At 36.5% G+C, this 21,230-nt stretch overlaps 1 protein-coding gene and 1 long non-coding RNA gene across 4 annotated transcripts in view; one reads left to right on the top strand and one right to left on the bottom strand.

Moving 5' to 3' along the window:
• Positions 1-1,448: 1,448 nt before the first annotated feature.
• On the bottom strand, positions 1,449-12,026 carry UFM1 (ubiquitin fold modifier 1). Its single transcript, XM_015244321.3, has 6 exons — positions 11,907-12,026; positions 11,776-11,832; positions 9,038-9,095; positions 6,081-6,120; positions 4,860-4,892; positions 1,449-3,495 (listed from the first exon to the last, which is right to left on the bottom strand). Coding segments are annotated over exons 1-6 (258 nt in total). The 5' UTR covers positions 11,909-12,026; the 3' UTR covers positions 1,449-3,427.
• Positions 12,027-12,324: 298 nt separating this feature from the next.
• Positions 12,325-21,230, top strand: part of LOC140701108 (uncharacterized) — a 63,012-nt gene continuing 54,106 nt past the window's right edge. For all 3 annotated transcript variants that reach the window (XR_012079948.1, XR_012079947.1, XR_012079949.1), the window contains exons 1-2: positions 12,325-12,440; positions 12,493-12,594. This is a non-coding gene — a long non-coding RNA (uncharacterized lncRNA). The remainder of the gene's footprint in view (positions 12,441-12,492; positions 12,595-21,230) is intronic.

Genomic DNA, 21,230 nt, shown 5'->3' with positions numbered 1-21,230 from the left:
ATGCACTTAATAACAGCTTTACAATGCTAACAAGTTCTGCCAGAAAATCAGATTTATGCCAAAGGACTGCTCTCTGCATTTGTCTGCCAACCTTGGCCAGTGTTCTGCATCCAGACAGAATTATAACACCCGTCTATATAGCAAAGTTGGTAATAGGGCCATAAATCTGCTTTTCAAATGTTCACGATTCTCTTTGTAGTTCTAAGTACATATATTTACTAAAAGAGTCTGTAAGTGTGCTTATGTAGTTTATTTTTTATTTAATGTTCAGTTCTTCAAAGTGAGATTACAGAAATGTTCAACAGCAAGCCAGGAGACCCTTTCCAGAGATATCTTTTTTTCTTTTTGGAAAAATATCCCAATATAATTCTAGGGAAAATGGTGGCCAACATGCAATGACTTGGTGTGGATTCCAGTCACCTAGATCTAGGAGCCAATCTCACTGTAACTCTGGACACATTAACTTAAATCTTGCCCCCACCCTAAACGGTATAAAGAGAAAAAATGAACATGGCAGTTTATGAAGACTAAGGATTAAGTGAGATAATGTATGCAAGTTTCCTAGCGCCACGCTCAACACTGAAGTTTTGACACGCATTTCACTTCCATGTAATTACGTCAGTTGGTAGATTTTGCTGTTTTTGAAATGTATAAATTTTAGAGCCCAAGGAAAAGAAATGACTCAATCACACCTCATCTCCAGTATTTACCATTATCCATAATATAGCTAAAGATTAATACGTATTTGTTAAAAAATTGGGATAATGTTTTACACCTATGAAAGTGATTAATTCATTTCTGAGCCAGGGCAAATTCCCTGCTATAGGTGTGGTGAGGAATACGGGCATACTGGCTCACCCAACATGCTGGCTGAAGAAGTTACCAGGTACGAGACACAGAGCTGAAATTGTCGAAGTTTTCGTTCTTTTACAGTCTTTCAATTATACTTACTATCTGTCACAGGCAAGGCAATCTGGAAGCCCAGTTTCAGTCATGATCTTATGCTTTTATAAAATTTACAGTTTAAATCAGAAATGTGCTTCTGTGCTTAATAACTGCTCTAATGTACAAAATGCTTAGACAGCTGAACACCTAACTCTGCCTGGGAGGGGTGAGGAGAGGCTCAAAGGCTTTTACACTTGAAGGAACCTGAGGTTTTGCAGGCAGAGAAACAGAAAGCGAAGACAAGGAGGCATAAGAACATGGTGCCTCTGAAAATGGACTGGCATTTGGAAATACATTCTCATTTCTAAGAGCTATAGCCATTAACCATCTTTGCCCTTTGCTGCTTTGTTTTTTGCTACATTTGTTATACACTCGCTCAACAGATGTGCTAATTAAGTGCTTTAATAATGAGTAGACAATAGGATTTATGGTAAAAGAAAATGTATTTTCATAAGATATTAATTATGTATCAATAAAACATTTAAACTGAATACTTCAAAACGTTCTGCACAAAGTTACAGATCACATTTATTTAATAACAAAATGTCTAGTTCTTTAAGGAAACGTTTTTAAGAACTTACCGCAATAAAATTTTCAAGCCAAAGAACAAAAGCATTAAACAAATTATGGTACAGGACATCATAAAACTTATCCATATAACACAGTGGGACAGGATTTTGTGCTAGAAACAGAATGGAGGGAAATCTAAATAAAGCATACAATTCAAGGAATGGATATTCATAAATTTCTGGTTAACTGAGTTTAATGTTGTGAAGGACCAGGGATCTTTAAGCATCAGATCTTGTATATAAAATTAAAAAGTTCCCCAAGCATTAGCAGTATACTTTTCTTCCTCAGCACATTTTTTTTTTGCTTACAATTCAGAACCCTGCTGTTCATCTGTCAAATATATGAACAATTCTAGTTAGTTTCTTAAACTTAACCATCACCCTCAGATACTGATTCTGCTGCGTAATATTTTTTCCCAATGAACCAAGGGCCTATGCATGCTTAGATAAAAACTGATCTTAGAGATACTTTACTCATGAATAATTCAACAAGAATTTATCGAAAGCCTACATTAGCAGGCCTAGGAAGAGCCAGACAGACACAGGCCTGCCACCACAGCTCACCATCTCGAATATGGCAAGTCAAGCACTGGTTCTGAATCACTGTGAGATGTCTGATTCACCTTTCAAGATTTGCAAAGATGCTGATGTCTTCTCTACGGGCACAATCTTCCCTTATGCATATCATTCTTTGGGTTCTCCTAAGGGGAGTTTTGAAATCTGTCTGTTGACAAGGCTTACGCTTCGCTTTCTCTCAGTGCCTTCTGCTCCTTATAACAACATCAAGAACTTTGCTGTCCCTCAGTTCTTCCGAAAGCAGCCCTTGCAGTTTTGTCTGCAGTCTGGCCTTTTCTGACACTGTTACAGCTTTCGGCTCCCCTTCACTTTTGGGTTTTTTCTTTCCTTCCTACTAGAAGACTGGGCAGCTGGGCTTCCCCATCTTCCCTTCTGGCTTCTCATTCCTCCAGTAACTAATCTTAACGCCTCCTTAAATGTTGGGTCTGCACTAAGTGTGTTTAGTTAGCACTTCAATTAGCGTTGCCTTGAGCTCTGCTGTGAACTTCAGATCCTCCTACAACACCTCCTCCCTGAAAGTTATTTAGAAATATTATCCTCAAAGAGATGAAGGTTTCTTGAGGATTCCCGTTTTCAAGATTGTATTAAAAGAGATCGATAAAGGAATGCGTAATTCAGCAACCGATGCTTCTACTTTACTTTCCATTCTCACCTTCACAAGCACTGGATTCTGCAAGATCACAGCTAAAGCTCTTCGGTGTGGGATATCAATTCTACACATATCGGCCAGATCAAACACTCAATTCTTGGCTCTTAGATATGAAATTAGAATTTATATGAACACATGACATTTGAAACTTAAAAACAAGATAAATGATAAAAACTTCACATCGTTAAGTATTCACTGACACAATCCTTTATCATCAACGATATATAATGAAGAATCAACTATTTTTGTGTAAGTCAGATGCTCTCAAGCAAAATGCCCTGTGCAGATCCATAATCTTTTCACATTTTTAACTCAAAGACAAATAGAATAATATTCAGTAAATTTTAATTTTCAAATTTTCCCCCAAACAATTTATCAGATGCATCCTCCAGTTATGAAACACAGCTGGATAACCCACTTCCCCCCAGCGAACCACCTGCGTGTGCTGTGAGGCAGCAACGAAAGCCCATGAAAGCCCATGCTCTCCTGTGGCGATGACACCTCGCTGCCGGCTTGTCTCCTCTTCACGCAAGGAGTGTGAATCACAGGAAGGGACGGAGAGTCACCCTGCATTCCTGTATCTACTACCAGTGTTTCCACAGTGCTTTAAATCCTGATTCCAATTTTACAATGATAATAACACCAATATTTATTTGGAAAGGTAACCGTATATTCCAAGCAGCAGATATTAACAACTTCCAACACGATCCCTAGGAATTATTCGCAGTTCTGAACCATGCTTTAGAAAAACATTTCCTATACAAACAAACGAAACAAAAAGTTAGGTATTTAAAAAGTGACATGTTATCTTAACATTCCAACAATTATTATACAAAGGAAACAAAGCAGTGTAAAGTAGGTACAAAGCTTAAATATCATTAAAACCCAATTGCAGGCTTCTTAAGTCTTGTTCCTATTTCTCTCACATAGTCAACAAGCCAACAAATGTCTGAAAATTTTAAATAAGAACACTACCCAAGGAAATACTAACAAATACAATCATCAAATGGCAACATAAATTACTTTAACCATCAGTCCTTGTTTTCATACACAATGAAACATTCAAGGACAGAAAAAATAATAAATCTAAATTACCACAAGTGACAACAGTTGAGAAACCCTGAGCTATTTTGGGTTTGGATTCTTCATACCCCATGATGCACACAATTCCATTTTCAAGGGTAATACAACAGGCATCATGTTAAAGTCAGCAGTAATTCAAATTAATACAGACTTCCGAACCCTTCTAGAATAAGAAAAGGCAAGACCTATGAAGCTAAGTTTAAAGACATCTATACAACAAAATGGCTCATAATTTTCAAAAAATAGCCCTTTGGATTTAATAAAATTATATATTTTAAAACCACCAATCAATGTGAAAAAAAATTATTATCTGAAATCCCTCTTTATTTGCTCTGTGGCTAACTTTCAATCTCAGGACCTAAGAGGACAATATAACTTTGTAGAAGTATTTTAAAATATAGTAACTTAAAAATAACTACTTCTCAAGATTGAGGTAACGTAATATTAAATCATGCTTACTTTCAAAATATTATAATCGGATTATAAGCTACGGAAGTACATCTAAAGGAAATACACAACTAGCTGTTAAAAAGGTTAAGACTGCTTTCCCCCTTCCCGCTTGTTAGCACTGTATCACGTTAACAGTTTGAAAGGCTGAGTATAGACTAAGCCCCTTGAAGTTTAAATGACTGTGCTGCTTTAAAATACTGATAGCTAGCACTTAGTGAATGCTGACTGTGAGAAATGCCAACTCTGAAACACTTCTCAGTCCTACCTCACAACTACCTTACGAGGGAGGTCAAAATCATTCCCATAAGAGCACACTCTTACCTTCAGACTTTTTGTTACACGTACTAATTAAATACCTTGAATGTGTATTAGTTAGGTTTTCTCTCTCTTGTAGCCAAAAGCATACATAACTGATACATACAATGAAACAAATTATTCAAACACATTTGTAAACACTGCTATGTAATGTCTCAAACTCGGCTGTTATCCTGGCAAAATCCTACCAAGTCTAATAAGGATGAATTAAATATTTAGTATTAATTGACATACAACCTCACCCACACCTTCCATGGGTTTCAGACACTCACCGGCAGTCTGTGCAGGATTTATTCCTATTCCATCTAGAAAATATGTTGTAAAATCATCTAAGTTATTTCTGAAGCTAAAGTGCTTTAATAGTAACAAGAAATGGGCCAAAATAGTGATACAAGCTAAACGATTCAACTGAGAACATAAATGACAATCTTTCAGGTAAGTTATGCTGAAACCTCTATTGCACATTTACACACATTGCTGAATTAGACAAGGACATCTGTCAACACAATGATCTTGACAGAAGATAGTTTTTTATTCTATTAGGCCACCCCAGTGAAAAATGAAGCCAAAACACCTTAGGTATGTCATTAATCATTTAAATATTGTTTTGAAGCATTGAATCTTATAGCTGGAGAGCCCACAAAGTCATTAACTTTCACTGACACTTGATACAGATTTACAAAGCACTTTCCCAACAACTATCCGTTTGTAAATCTAAAACTTTCCAGAAAAGTAGGCTAGCTCTCTTCCAAATACAGACACACTTCAGTGTGACAGCTAGCACGCAGAATGTCGGAGAATTCCGAGACACTCTCATACGTCTAAACAAACCCACACTACTGCACATTTAAGGCCGTCTTCTTTCCTTAGTCCATCTTAACTGAACATGAACCACTCACCAGGACCTGTGAATAGTCCTTTGTATTCTTGAACGACAGTTAAGCCCTCCCTGCAATCTTTATTCCTTGTCTTACTTCAGTATTTTCTCACAGGGCTAGTACCATCACACCTAAGTAGTAGTAATATCATAAGATATTCAAAATTTAATGTATAAAATACTCACTATTGCAAGCCTATAAGAAATTGTTTTCTATCAGGAAAGCAGTAAGACAAGGTACAGCAAAGGTACATTCCTGCTTATCTGCCTGTATTCTAAAAGCATTTACCAATATAATTTATTAAAAAACAAAACAAAACCCCTGTTACATAAAAGTTGTTATTTTCAGTAATAATTTGGCATGAAGTTGTAAGGACACAAGATATTATAAAGTGCTGTACTATATACCAAAAGCCCCCACCTCCCCAAAAAACAACAAAACTGAAAGAGACAATTATGGACAATAACCCTGCCTTAGTGTTTACAATTGTGAGTAACATTCATGATGAAATAAATTTTGGCCTTTTTGTATTTAGATCAGTTTTAACTGATTTGCTTTCTTTGAAACAATTTCTGTAACTCGAAGGTAATAAACAGTTTTAAAATGAATTCTTACCATTGGTAATAATTGCACTTGTTGCTGCAGGAACTTTAAACTAGAGTAAAAGAAAAAAATATATACAATAATGCTAATTACAAAAGGTGGTCAGCAAGGATAGGGCACATATAATCAATTCTCTAATTCTAAAGGTGATTAATCTTTTAGGATAAGTAGCATCATCAAAGAAAGTACTATTAATTTGCTTTATTTTAAAAAAACATTGTTCTCTAAATATGGCATTTCATTGCATCTCGGACACCACAGACTATAAAATGGACTTATTTTATGTACTGCAAAAAGAGAAAAATGGTCAATAAATCTCTGACTCAATTTTACTCTTTCACACTTAAGACATGATTTACTTTTGTCGTATATAACACTCAGGCATAAGCAAAAATAAAAGCAAAAAGCTGCTTAGAATATTCCTAACATTTCTTTGTAGAAATAGTACTGTTCAAACAAATGTTCTCTCGTGTTTAATAAGAGGCCAACCGAGGCTCATACTCCTTCCTCAAATTCTCAAATGGTATGTTGACTTAAATCTCGTGGGATTGTAACAGTCCAATTATGCCACCAGGAAATAACTCTAAGTACAAGTGGGCGCAGGTGATGTCAACCAGACAGTTATGTGACGGCCACAGTGCCAGTCCTGATGGGCAGCCCATCTGCTTTCAGAGGTGTAAAAAGCAGTGCTTTGTGAATCAACGAAACGTGGTATGGGACTTATTGGAAGCTAAAAGGTGGAATTCTCTTAATGCTCTAGCAACTGGCATTTGTTGAAGTGTGTTCATGTCCTCATTAGTTCATTCAGTTACTTGTTGCAGGCTCAGGTACCTAAAACACAAATAATTCTACTGTCCATACAACTACATTCTTAACTGTAAGTGTCTTCTTACAGTTTTAAAAATTTTAAATAAACCTAAAGTAACTTCAAAATGTACTTCAATAAATAAATTTGAAAATACTTCAAAGATCTTATAGAGGTTGTAATACTTATGAAAACTTTGATTAAACACCTAAATTAATTATAGGAAATCTCAGATTTCTAAAATTTCATCATTACAAAGTTTCTAGTTGTTACTCTTAGTTATGTCCATTTTACGATAAACTGTGCATTTTCTTATTGGCAACGTATCTTATGACATTAAAAATCAAAAGCAACTGTAGACAACTTTTTCTTTAACCAGCAGGGAGAATCAATGGTTAAACTCAAGTGTGGGGAAGCATCACTAGTGATGTCCATGCAGTAACAGCACTTCTGTCCTACGTCCAGTACTGACAAACTTGCTCCTGGACGCAAGTATATTGGGTGCTCCTCAGTTTTCATTTATTTCTACCTCAAATCCCATGTGTCTTACAATTTAGGAGATTAAGAGGCTCTTCTCAGGCTTTGACAACTCATTATTGACATAAATGCCTAGTCATGTTTTGGAGAATTTTATTTTACTTTTTATTCAGAGAATTTTATTGGGGATTTATAGCCAAGGACTTCTTTTCTCGTCAACTCCTGTTCTTACTAGAAGATTCTACATTGTCATCTTTGAAAAGCCTTCTCACTGTGGCCTTAAAGTCAGAACCTTTCTAAGTTTGTTAACACTCGTGACTTATAATTAATAAGGTGCGTTAAAATCTTAATCGATACATGTGGTTGTATGAAATTCGTTCATTTTCCATTGCACGTCTGTTAGGATTTTCATAGGTTTTTATTAGAAGAACAAGATCACAATGCTTTTGCCTTATAAAGGACACACTACAAAATCATTACAAAATTTAATAATAAATATTAATTATAGCATAAATGGATCTACTTCTTCAATTAGAATCTGTGCGATCTGCTGGGCCCCAAACCAGGGTATTTCAACCAAGTGATCCCTGTAGCGAAAAGTAATGATGATGCTGGAAAGAGATTTGTTCCCCATCTCTTTTTACTTATTCTTTCTGCATGAAGGATACATCAAAACTGACAATAAAGCAAATGATACCACTTTTCAGTTTAATCCTGAATGAGTGATGAATGATGTCAGTGGTCCCTGACAATAGTTTACAAGGAGATATGAACACTGGCTGGCTATTTTTCCATTAATCCCTTCAATACAGAGCAGGATTCTTGGGTAAGCTGGTTTCTTCTGTATTTAATTACATCTTTTCTATGACTATAAACTTTTCTGAATATTTCAAACGAAAATATTTGGAGTTGGGTTACTCTGCACTGTATTGTGCTTTTAACTCCACAGCATTTTACTAAATGTTTATATATTTTTACTCAAAATCACTTAATCATACAGGAAGGGTAGGCATTAACCATTTCCATTTTAAAGATTAAGAAATTTAAGGAAGAGAGAAATTGAGGGGCTTGCCCATGTCACACAGATAATTATGACAGTTAAAAGAGGTACCCCAAGTCCAAAGTCACAGTTTTGGTGCCATTTCCACCAGACCAAGCTTCTCTTCTAATTGTCATGTCCAAAGAGTTACTTTATAGATGTCTCTGATGAAAATTTTAGACAGAAAAATTTTATTTCTTAAAAACAAAAACCCAAATATATTTTTAAAAACACTTTTAAAAACAATGGATTTTACTGACTGTCCATATGCTTATGGAGAAAAAAATGAAAAATTATAAATATATAGTAAATTCTAGAATCAAAGCTAGTAAAAATATAAGCATACAGAATACAGTGTGATATAATGTTGTTTTTGAAAAACTTTGTGTATTACCACCTTCTCATTTTCAATAAAAATTCCCCTTATAGTTTTTAATGGTTACAATAAATTCATGTGTCAACTTGTTTAATTCACGCTTATCTCTGTGAGCCTCAACTTACTTTTATCTATAAAGTAAGGCTTAATTTTTTGACAGTGTTCATCTAGTAATGAGCCCACTTGGAAGTGGTGGGTCAGGATGCATGCAGATTTCTGAGATATACTGCCAGAGTGCATTCTCTACAGGTTGTTCCAATTTCTATACTTACTTCTTCTGCTGCAAACTTTAAGACTGCTGTGAAAGGTGTACTTTCGGGAACACTGAGTCTGCAAGAATTAAAAAGAATTTTTCAAAAGGCTGATATACTACAAAGTCTTTTGTTACTTATTTCAGCTATTGTAGCAGACCTTGCCAAAGCGGTCTTTTGAGTCTGAGGTTGGCTATTTTGATTGCACACTATGTTCATTACCTCTTAAAAAAATAAATAAGCAATCAGCCTTATAGCCGAGAAGGTGCCCACAACTCCACCTGAAAATGAATAACCTACACACCTGTGGATTTGCACAAGTTTAACACTTTGATACAAATAGGTCTAGTGTGTAGGTTGCTACTTGTTTTCAGAGATGGCTTTTATTGCAGCCTTCAGTGCACTCTGCCACCTCCAGTTCCAATGCCTTTTCATCCCATGAGGAATGTGACCGTTTTCATTAGAAGAGGCTACCTGGGGAAGCATCATTGAATCATAAGCCTCTTCATGAAGTTGTGTACAGTAGTCCAAGTTGATGTAACATTTCCCTTTGAAACTTTCCTGTCATCACTGTATATTCTTTAATGATTTAATACCAACCACTACTGTGTAACATCTACTACTAGGTACCACCTCTTCACTTAAGTCTAAAAATTGATTACTGAATGTAAAAAGCATTATATCTGACAGCACATTACAAGGGCTTTCAGTAAGAAAAGTGTGACTACATTTCTTGGCTACCCTACTCCACTCCCCCAAAATATTGTTAAAGAATAAAAATGGACGCCATTTTTTCCCTTTCCTTTTTCATAAGAATAAAAAGAGAGAAACAAAATTCTAAAGGATAGCCATTTGTTTAAAAATTATCTAATAAACTCACAACATGAAAGTTTACAAAGCAGGGAATAGTACTTTGCAAGTATTTCTGCAGTTTATTTAGTTTAGAACCTGAGAGTCATTGCCCTAAAACCTGCATCTAAAGGGGATCTTTGAAAACCATGGGGTTTCAATTCACTTTTGGACTAGAGGTCAGAAATGTCCTTGTATCATATAATTAAATGTCATCTTGATATTCATAAACATTGTTATCTACCTATTAAATTTGTGACTGTCCAAAGAAAATCCAATAGAACATAAAATAAAAACATATAGTGCATGTTCTAATTGGCAGAAAGTTTCAGAGGGACTGGGAGTTACTGCAACATCAGAGGCCTTATCTAGATTTGAAATTCTTGTGTTACCAGTCGTATCATTTTGTAAAACTAGCACTTACATATTGGTGTTTTGAAAAAATGGGAACTAGCCTGTATAACAAAGTGATTAAAGTAGATAACTGGCAAAATTTTTTAAAGAAATATTTCACATAAATGGAACTATGGCATAACTTGACAAGTGTTATAAAGAAGAAAAACGTTTCTGTAAGACAGGAGAGAAGGGTGAGATGAAATTCCTGGACCAGCACAGAAATCTTCAGAGTTGAAATTCTGGTTATTAAAGGATGCTGTCAAGAAGTGGAAGTCACAAAACTGTATTCCAAGCACAAAACAGAACGTGTGCTAGAGCTGGGAGGATTTAAAAGCCTCGCTTGTTGATCTGGGGAAAGGATGGGTGAAACCTGAATTAATTGATGGTGGTAGTAAGGAAAGGGGGAGGAGAACAAGTGGGAAGCGAGGAAGATGAGAATCAGACTGAAAGAATCACAGGTCTTTTTAATGTTTTCGGTATATAAAAGAAATTGTTTGATTTCACCATTTCTATAACCAAAGAGCAATAGCGACAAACAACAAAACAAAAACAAGAACATCCTCCAGAATCAACCTAGAACTGAAATATACTTTCTAGAGTTTAACTATTAGTAGCTTCAGGGAAGTTTCTCTATCAAAGTACATGTTTACCTGCCTTACAAGTGAAAAGTGGCCTCGAAATGTTGAAGCAGGCTTTCCCACAAATCTCAGCTGCTTTTACCGGTACCCAAGGACTGGTTACCATTACTTAGAACAGGAAACATAATTATCCTTACACGAACACAAACATATGCTTTGCATATTTTATATACACAAACCCATATAGAGATTATACGTACACGGAACCACACACACACTGAACCACAGGTGTGGCTACTAAATTCAGTCACTACAAACGAAGTGAACTGAAAGAAGGCCCCAGGCACTCTTAGAGCCGCCGGCGCTCTTCCCCTTTCTCCCTCCCTCCTTCTCAGTCTTTCTTTCTAGAGGCAGTTGACACATTGATGGGAATAATCCAGTGTAAAGGAAGAAGTCAGAGATGAAAAGACGGGGATAATCTCTTCACTTTGAGAAGCCAAACTATCGCGTGAATCACACTCAACGAGAATCAGGTGTCCGACGGTAACAAGCGTTCTAGTAATGACGGAACCTGGGCTGGAACGATTACCTTCCTTCCTCTAACAGCTGGTCCAAATGGTGAAAGGCTTTTCTCGTCACGAACAGATACAGACTGTTTCAAGCACCCCAGCAAACCACCAGAGCCCGGTCCCACGTCCTCCCGCTCCATCACCCCCCAAATGAGCTCCGACGGGAGAGCAGCAGCAACGTTCCCGTCACACACCCCCGCACACCCCGCGCCCGGGTCAGCTGACACTCAGAGGATCTGTCAGATCGGGTGGGATCGGGGACAGGCTCCGGGGAGACAGGAAAGGAATGCGGGCCGCAGAGGTGGACGCTGTTTGGAAGGCTCGGCCCGCTCAGCCCATAGGAAGCCCCCGCGGCCGAGCTACTTACACTTTGTACGGCAGCCGCGGGTCCGACGTCAGTGTGATCTTAAAGGAAACCTTCGACCTGGCGAAGAGAACGAGAGAGTTAAGGTCGGGCTGCGGGCCCGGGACGCGGGCGGGTGGAAAGCAAACACTTACATGATGGACCAGGTCCGGACCGAGACCGCACGCCAAGGCAGCCCAGCCACCCCACTTCCTCCGCGGCGCTCTGCGCGTCTGCGCTCCACGTCTCCCTCCGCAAGGGGGGCCCTCCCAGGTTGCTGTTGTCCAAGGTACTGCCTGAAAATCGGGCCCAGATGCGCACGCTAGGCGGAGCCTGCAAGTTACAAATAGCTACTGCTTTTGCACTTATATCTCTAAAATAAAATTACAGATAGTATGGTAAGAATAGTTTTCTAATTGCAGTTATTTTCTTCCGTATTTTTAGTCAGGCAGCACAAGGGCAGGCATAGATAGTAGGGTGCCAGGTCCCAGCTGGCAGCTTGAGGCGGAAGTAAGGGCCCCGGGAGGCGGGAGAAGAGCGAAGCGGAAGTGGGCGGGGCGATGAGCGGGGCTGGAGGAGGGCGCTCTCCTAACTCGCTGAGGAAACCTGCGCGCGAAGCTTGATTGACGCTCAAGAAGTTGGAATCTTCGCTGAGCTTTAGCGTCAGTATTTTCTGCCTGTCCAGCAAAGTAATTCTGTTATTTCTCGTACTTTTTTCTTTCACATTTTAAATTTCGACAGATAGGACACTTACCAAGTTGGTGAGAAAGACAAGATCCCAGCACTTGAGGATCTTGGCATCCAGTTGAGAAGTGGAATCCGTGGACAGATTTCAGCAGTTTGGTAAGTGGTGTAATAGGATTAAACCATGGAACTAGGTTGCCGATTATGGGCCACATCTATTCAGTTTAATAACAAACTTTGTGTCAGGCACTAAAGCCTGGTGTGCCGGGATGAGGAAGACAGGTAGGTGCCAACCCTCTAGGATCTAACAGTCCGAAGTTCTAGTGCGGGAAGAAGACTGTATGTCCTCTAAATTTTATTACAAGTCTAAGCACCTGCGTTTGGAGAATAAACATCCTCTTATGTTTATTAAGGTCTGTCATGCCGTTTTTAAGAAACAGTGCAGGGCATAGACAAAATGGAAAACAGGTAGGCCCTAAAATAGGGAGGAATGGTTAATATTTGGAATAGTCTGTTTATTACGGAGAGATACCTAGAAAGGGAATAGGGAAGCAGCTGTAGTGGGAGTGCTGAATACCAGTTTCATCTTTGCCATAATTTTGTGGCAGACTCCTCTTCTATGGTGACATCTCCACGCAGGTAGAGAGTGATGATTCTGACTGTAGGAAAGTAAGGCCTCAAAGTTCTCATAACAGTCGTCGTCTTACTCAATTTAAAAAATGTAGGTCTTGCCAAATACAGAGAGAGGTAAAGGTCAGGGGTTGGTAGTTTTGGGGATGGAGTTATAGTAATAGCTGGAACTGTGGGATTTGTTGGTATCACTAAGAATTTCGAGGCTAGCAATAAGGAGAAAACTACTGATGGGCCTGGGGGTGAGCCAGAGGACTGCGCTCAACTTTGAAGTCAATAGAGAGCCCCTGAAGTAATTGTCTGTTGTTGTCTTGTTTAGCAACTCTTAAGAGAGAACCTGGTGTCAGCTAGCCAAACAATAGATTTAGAGTGTAAGCCTACAGTCTCTATTTCTAAGAATATATATTATGTGTTTTTAAACAATATTTGCATCTTGATATTTATAGTTTTTTTCTGTTTATGTATGAAAACTTGTGGCAAAATCCTGAAAAGAAAAACATGTTTTGATTAACATTTTTATGGTATGTATAAAAAGTGATGAAGACAGAAGTCAACCCCAGGCAGTAGAACTTCAGTACTCACATAATGCTGCCTCTCAGAAAATATATTGATATAATATATTATATCAAAAGAACGCTAGGAAAACATTGTGTTCCCAAAAGATACTGAACATCTATTCCTAAATGTTTAGAATTTGTTCTCACCTCTCTCCTCTCACTCTTCCCCATCAGTTAGCCTCCCAAGAGTCATGGTAAAATTTGTTTGTTTTTTTTTTAATTGAAGTATAGTCTGTTTACAATGTTGTGTCAATTTCTGGTGTACAGCATAATGTTTCAATCATACATATACATACACATATTTGTTTTCATGTTCTTTTTCATTATAGGTTACTGCAAGATATTGAATTTAGTTCCCTGTACTCTACAGTAGGACCTTGTTGTTTATCTATTTTATACATAGTAGTTAGTATTTGCAAATCTCTAACTCCAAATTTATCCCTTTCCACCCACTTCCCCCCAGCCTGGTAACCGTAAGATTGCTTTCTGTGTCTGTGAGCCTGTTTCTGTTTTGTAAATAAGTTCATTTGTATCTTCTTTTTTTTTAGATTCCACGTATGAGTGATATCATATGTTGTTTTTCTTTCTCTTTCTGCCTTACTTGTTAGAGTGCCATTCTCCAGGTCCATGCATGTTGCTTCAAATGGCATTATTTTACTATTTTTTATTACGGAGTAGTAGTCCATTATATAAATATACTACAGCTTCTTTATCCAGTCATCTGTTGATGGACATTTAGGTTGTTTCCATGTTGCCTATTAAATAGTGCTGGTATAAACATTGGGTGCATGCATCTTTTTTGAATTAAAGTTCCCTCCAGATAGATGCCCAGGAGTGGGATTGCTGATCATATGGTAAGTGTATTTTTAGTTTTTTTTGAGGAATCTCCATACTGTTTTCCATAATGGCTGCACCAACCTACATTCCCACCAAAAGTGTAGGAGGGTTCCCTTTTCTCCACAGCCTCTCCAGCATTTATGGTTTGTGGACTTTTTGATGATAGCCATTCTGACTGGTATGAGTTGATACCTCATTGTAGTTTTGATTTGCATTTTTTTGATAATGATATTGAACTTTTTTTTATGTGCCTAATGGCCATTTTTATGTCTTCATTGGAGAATTGCTTGTTTAGATCTTCTGCCTACTTCTCCTTATTTTTGGATTGGGTGTTTGTTTTTTTGTTATTAAGTTGTATGAGTTGTTTATATATTCTGGAAATTAACTCCTTATCAGTTGCATCATTTGCAAATATTTTCTCCCATTCTGCAGGTTGTCATTTTGTTTCACTTATGGTTTCCTTTGCTGTGCAAAAGCTTATAAGTTTAATTAGGTCCCATTTGTTTATTTTTGCTTTTATTTCTATTGCTTGGATAGACTGCCCTAGGAGAACATTGGTAAGGTTTATGTCAGAGAATGTTTTGCCTGTGTTTTCTTCTGGATGCTTTATAGTGTCTTGTCTTATACTTAAGTCCTTAAGCCACTTTGAGTTGATTTCTGTGTATGGTGTGAGGGAGTATTCTAACTTGATTGATTTACATGCTGCTGTCCAGTTTTCCCAACACCACTTGCTGAAGAGACTGTCTTTTCTCCATTGTATATTCTTGCCTCCTTTATTGAAGATTAATTTACTGTAGGTCTGTGGGTTTATATCTGGGCTCTCTACTCTGCTTCATTGATCCATATGTCTGTTTTTATGTCAATACCATGCTGCTTTGATTACTGTAGCTCTGTAGTAACTGTCTGAAGTCTGGGATGGTTATTCCTCCAGCTTCTTTCTTTTTCTTCTGTATTGCTTTGGCAATTCTGGGTCTTTGGTGATTCCATATAAATTTTAGGATTATTTATTCTAGTTCTGTAAAAAATGTCCTGGGTAGTTTGATAAGGGTCACATTAAATCTGTAAATTGTTTTGGGTAGTATGGCCATTTTAACAATATTAATTCTTCCAATCCAAGAGCATGGAATATCTTTCCATTTCTTTAAGTCATCTTTAATTTCGTTAATCAATGTTTTGTAGTTCTCTGCATGTAAGTCTTTCACCTCCTTGGTCAGATTTATTCCTAAGTGCTTTATTTTTTTGGATTTAATTTTAAAAGGAATTGTTTCTTTGCTATTTTTCCCCTGATATTTCATTGTTAGTATAAAAAAGATGCAGTCACCGAGATAAGGAAACGACATAAGTATTTGTCAGTGGATGAATGGATAAAGAAATTGTGAAATGTATGAATGGGTATGAATATATCTCACAACTATATATGTAACTATATATAGTTGTATATTTATAACATAACATAAATAAAAACTATGTGATATGTTAATTAGCTTGACTGTACTAATCATTTTACTGTGTATATGTATATCAAATCATCATGTTGCTCACCTCATATATTCAATTTTTATTAAATTAAAAAAAATTAATCACCCAGAGTGCTTATGAAATCTCCTGACTCCTAAAAGCCCACACCAGACCAATTAAATTAAATCTCTGTGGACACAGCTCAGGTTGAAATAAAATAATTGCATCCTAACTTGCCATATTATGAGTACATTACTCAATTACCATTAAAATGTTAATTATTTTCAATTTGATATTGTTGGTATTCGATATGTATAAAAATTATTAATAGCTCTCCATCATGCCTAACCAAAGCAAGAAATTGTCAATGTTAGTATCTCTTATATTTTTATAGCATTTTGTTTTTTTTAAAGTGTTTTACATTCACTGTCTTATTTGATGTCTAAAATAAAACATACAAAGCACTCAGGATGTGTATTATTATCCTTGTAAAAAGTGAGAAAATGCACAAAATAGATTTTGAATATTGTCAAAACATAGTTATTGATCTTTATTTGCAAAATTTACCTAATTTGATCCTATACAAAATTTACTTTTAGTATTTACTGTTTAAAATGCAAATAATTGAGTGATAAATTAATTTGTTGAGCATCACAGGGAGTTCTTACTCAGGTTTTATTTCCCAGCATCTAGAACACTGCCTGGCCTGTAGCAGGTACTTAGTCAAAATTTGTTGAATGAATTAATGTTACTTTAAAAATGTTAGAGATTGGTAATGCTTCCAAATTGCAGTACTGTTTTTACATTCTGTTAACTGCAGTCTTAAGTGTTCTTAATGCAGTAGATTATACACTTTGATTCTTGCTTTGTTCTTGTTTTAAGGCTTATCTACTCAAAGGACAGACTGCTCACTCAATTTACTGCTGCTAGTGAAAGCAGAGGTTAGAAAGGCTAATTAAAGATTCTTATCAAATTTTATTAAATAAAGAAGCCATTTAAATAAAAAATGATGTGATGCTCCTCACATTATTTCTGTCACATGTTTATTCTGAATCAGAGACCCTGCAGTAGAAATCTCATTAGCGATTTTTCTAAAATTATTTAATTCTTAGGGATGAGGAATTGCTCGTTGATACTAACTCTTCTTGGATGATGATGGTATGTAAAGCAGACATTGTGAACTGGTGACACGTGGCCCTGGGGAGTTGGGGTTCGTTCTGTAAGGTGCAGCTAAGTGACTGTTACATTTGGTGTAGATACAAATGGCTCAGCACCTGTTGTCCTAATCACACGTTTGTGTTTTCCATTGATCCCCTGCAGTCATTTGAGCTTATGAGCCTTTGTGTAAATGCTATGATTTAGGGAAAGCAACCCAGATGCCAGGCAAGCAGAGACCACCCCTGTAGCCCAAAGCGCACCAGAATTATTGAAAGTAGCCAGTTTGGTGGTATGCTGTTTCCCCGGTACTGCCTTGCCTTTCCCGCAGGAATCCCAGTAAAGGCTCTGGCCTGTGCTTTCTCCCTCACTCCTCCTCCTGCCTCTTGACCAAAACCTGGTGCTTTCCACTTGGCTCTGTGTGGTCTGTGTGCCCCCTTCTAGTGAGAAATGTATGTAATAAAAATCTTCCAATGGCATTAGCCTCTTCATGTCATCACTCAGTCATCTCTATAAATTGAAATCCCATGGATACAATACTTACATTATTTGGTAAATAGATGAATTTACATTGTCTTTAGTAAAGGAATAACATAATTGATTACCTGGTAAAATTACCAAAATGGCTTTCTGGGTTAAGAAGGCATAATGCCAATAATCTCTTAAGGCAGCCTCTCTAAATTTCCTTTGAAAACACTGATGAAGTCATTAATCAAAGCATGAACAATGGCTGCACAGTGGTAGGAATAAGCAAACTTAGCTTCCCAAGAATCTGAAGAATTAGATTAAACAAAAATGTCATTTTAGCCCTGAAAAGAAGATAATGCATTATGAAAAGGGGAAATTTTGAAAAAGAAAAATGATAAATTCTGAAAATAAAAATATAATGATTAAATTGAAATTCTAAAGGGCATGAAAAATAGAAATAGAAGCAGTTGGAATCATAATTAGTAAGCTAGAACTTCTGAGCATAACGGAACAACAGAAACCAGATCTACTCCCCTGCATTCCATGACTAGAAAACTAGATAAAATGTATGAGACAACTATTTTCAGGTATTGAAAAAAGGAGAAACTGAGAAAAGAAAAACAAATGAGATGAGCTCTATGAGAGCCACACCTTGCTTCTCCTGGGCCAGAGCACATGGAGAGGAACTCAGGCAGAACCCAGTGACTTCACTGGGCTCAGGAGACCAGAGATCAGAATTGAAGGAGTCACAGAGGAATAGAACTTTCAGGGCAGAAATCAGAGAGGGGAGAGCTGCAAAGAGAAAGTCTCTGAGATAGTCAGAGTCTTTCATTGAGTTTGATATGCACACGCGTGAGAGGAAATTCCTGAAGGCTAGGGATAGAGGCAGAAGGGGTTGGAGCTGAAAAACAGTAAAACCTGACAACCGCCAATGCACACGAAGAGCTGGAAATAATCTGTGTTTCCACCCACCAAGTGGGAAGCCCTTCATACACAGGCCACCAGTTAGAATCTTCTAAAGTATTTATGCCTTAGTAGTAGTTCTATATTAACTACAGACTAGCTAGTGTACTTTATCTACACCAACAAGCCTGAAAAGCAGGCCTTAAAACTTTCAACCTGATTCCAAGTAATTTAATTATGTGTCATAATGTCACCCCTTATTATCTAAAGGAGCACAACAAAATCTAGCACCCAGAAGGTTCAGCATCCAATAAAAAACTAACAGGCATTCAAAGAAGCAGAAGAAAAAATCAGTCATTAAAAACAGAACAAAATGACAGACATAATGGATTTGGCAGATGGTGATCTTAAACAGTTTTTATAATTATCTCTGTAAGTACAAGAGGATGGAGGAAAATATGAACATGATGGGAAGAGAAATGGAATATATAAAAAAGACCCAGAGGGAACATCTGGATGGAAATGATAATATCTAAAATGAAAATCTTACCAGTAATAATTAACTGATTAGACACTGCAGAAAATTTAGCAATAAAAACTCCCAAATGAAACACAGAAAAAAAATGAATAAAACTCCAATGACCTCAGGAAAAATGTTGAATATATTTCATATATTAGAGAGAGGAGGATATCCAGAAGGTGATGGACACAAATATGTATTTGAAGAAATCATGACTGAAAAATGTTTCAAATTTGATGGCAAATTTAAGTACAGAAATTCAAGAGGTTTAATCAACCCAAGTAGAAGAAACATTAAAAAAAATTCAACAAGGTACATAAAAATCAAATTGCTGAAAACCACTAATAAAGAAAAAAAATCATAAAAGTAATCAGAGGGGAGGAAAGGCACATTATATTCCGAGGAACAAGGACAAGACAGACAGCCCACTTCTTATCTGAAAGTCTGCAAGCCAGAAACTAGTAGAATGACATTTTTAATGTACTGGAAGAAAAAATCTGTCAGCCTAGAATTCTATAACTATAAACAGTATCTTTCAAAAATGAAGATGAAGTAAAGATTTTTCGCAAATAAACAAAAGAGCCTTTGTGGCCGACAGTCCTGAATTAGAAGAAATACTAAAGTTCTTAACGGGCCGAAGTGAAAACATCCAGATACCAGAATGAAATTTGCATCTACACAAAGGAATGAAAGTGCCAGCAGTGGTGATTATGCCGATAAATACACAAGAGAGTTCATCTAATTTTTTAAAAGCTCTTTAAAACATAATTATTCAAAGCAAAAATAATAAAAATGTCTTGTGGTGCTAAAACATATACAGAAACAAGGTGTATAATATCGCTAGGACAATGATCATGAAGTTGGTGGGGAGCAGAAATGTTAATTGTAAGTCTTTTTCAATATAAGTAAATGATACAATATTAGTTGAAAGTAGACTATATGTAAAACATAAATATTGCAAACTCTAGAGTAGCCACTGAAACATAAAATAACTTTAATGATAAACCAATAATGGATATAAATAAAATTAAAATTCAATTAGTCCCAAAGGAGGCAGGAAAAGAGGGGGGAAAAAATACAGGACAGAAGTGACAAATGAAAAACAAGCAGTAAGATGGTAGATTCACCCATTTTACCATGTTAATAATTACACTGACTGTAAATGTTCTAAACACATCAATAACCATGCAGAGATTAAGATAACCCTTCAGTGAGCGTAAAATGCAAAATTTTGAGCTAACTATACAGAAACCTGCTTAAGAGAATATATATTTCTTCATGTAAAGGAATTGCTAAATTCTTGTGTAAGACTATACAGCCCCAAGACATGCCATTTAGCTCATGCATATGGGTTAAGCTTTTCTTTGGGAGGAATTTACGCAAATGTTAGAGAGTAAGAAATCTGAAAATTTGGAAGGAGTGAAGTTGTTATTTTGTTTTGTTATGATTTTCAGGATCATAATCTGTTAAGAATTGGGCGGTAATCATTTTTACAATTTTAGATTTTGCCTGTCGCTAAGCAGGAGGGAAAAGAAATAGTTCATCTGTTCCACTGTTGGGATACTTTCCAGATACGTCGAATTCCCAAGGCAAGGCTGTTGACTGAGAATAGCTTCTAAAATTGAAGTTTTTTGGACTATTGAGCATTTCTTGACCAGCTGCTTGGCAGCTAATGGGTGATAAATTCAAAGATTTGAGGATTTTTCTAAAGGACTTTTTTTGTAGCAAAGTAAACAGATTTAAACATTTGGCTTAATAGTATAATTTAGACTAAATATATATGACACAAAATGAATTTTAATTGATTTTATATTCCACAGGCTTTGGAAGTGTGGTCTAGCAGTCTGAGATTAGAAATGCAAGCCAAAATTATTGAAATTCTTTGGCTATAAACATTAATTGCTTTGCCTTCTAACACTTTCTTATTTTCTTTCAAAAAATTTTTATCTTTCCTGAATATTACAGAATTTAATTTCTTAGTAGTTTATCTGCCCTGAAAATAGTCACCATTCATAAAACACATGCATGGTTGTTTTCTCTCATATTGTAAGTGATATCCTCAGTGTAATTCTTATTTGATTTTTTTGTTCTTCTGGAAAACATAAGAAGTTAGAATACTTTAAATATTTTAGATGTCTTCTGTGATTTCTTCTCTCTCTCTCTTTTAGAGATTTAAATATCAGTGTTTCTGATAAGTTCAGCTTAAAGAAGGTAAAAAGGAAACAGAAGGACAGGAAGCCATCATTAAACATACAAAATACAAATAG

Source organism: Vicugna pacos, chromosome 14 (assembly GCF_048564905.1).
Source record: "Vicugna pacos chromosome 14, VicPac4, whole genome shotgun sequence".
Taxonomy (NCBI): domain Eukaryota; kingdom Metazoa; phylum Chordata; class Mammalia; order Artiodactyla; family Camelidae; genus Vicugna; species Vicugna pacos.
This window is presented reverse-complemented; position numbering and strand designations above follow the sequence as displayed.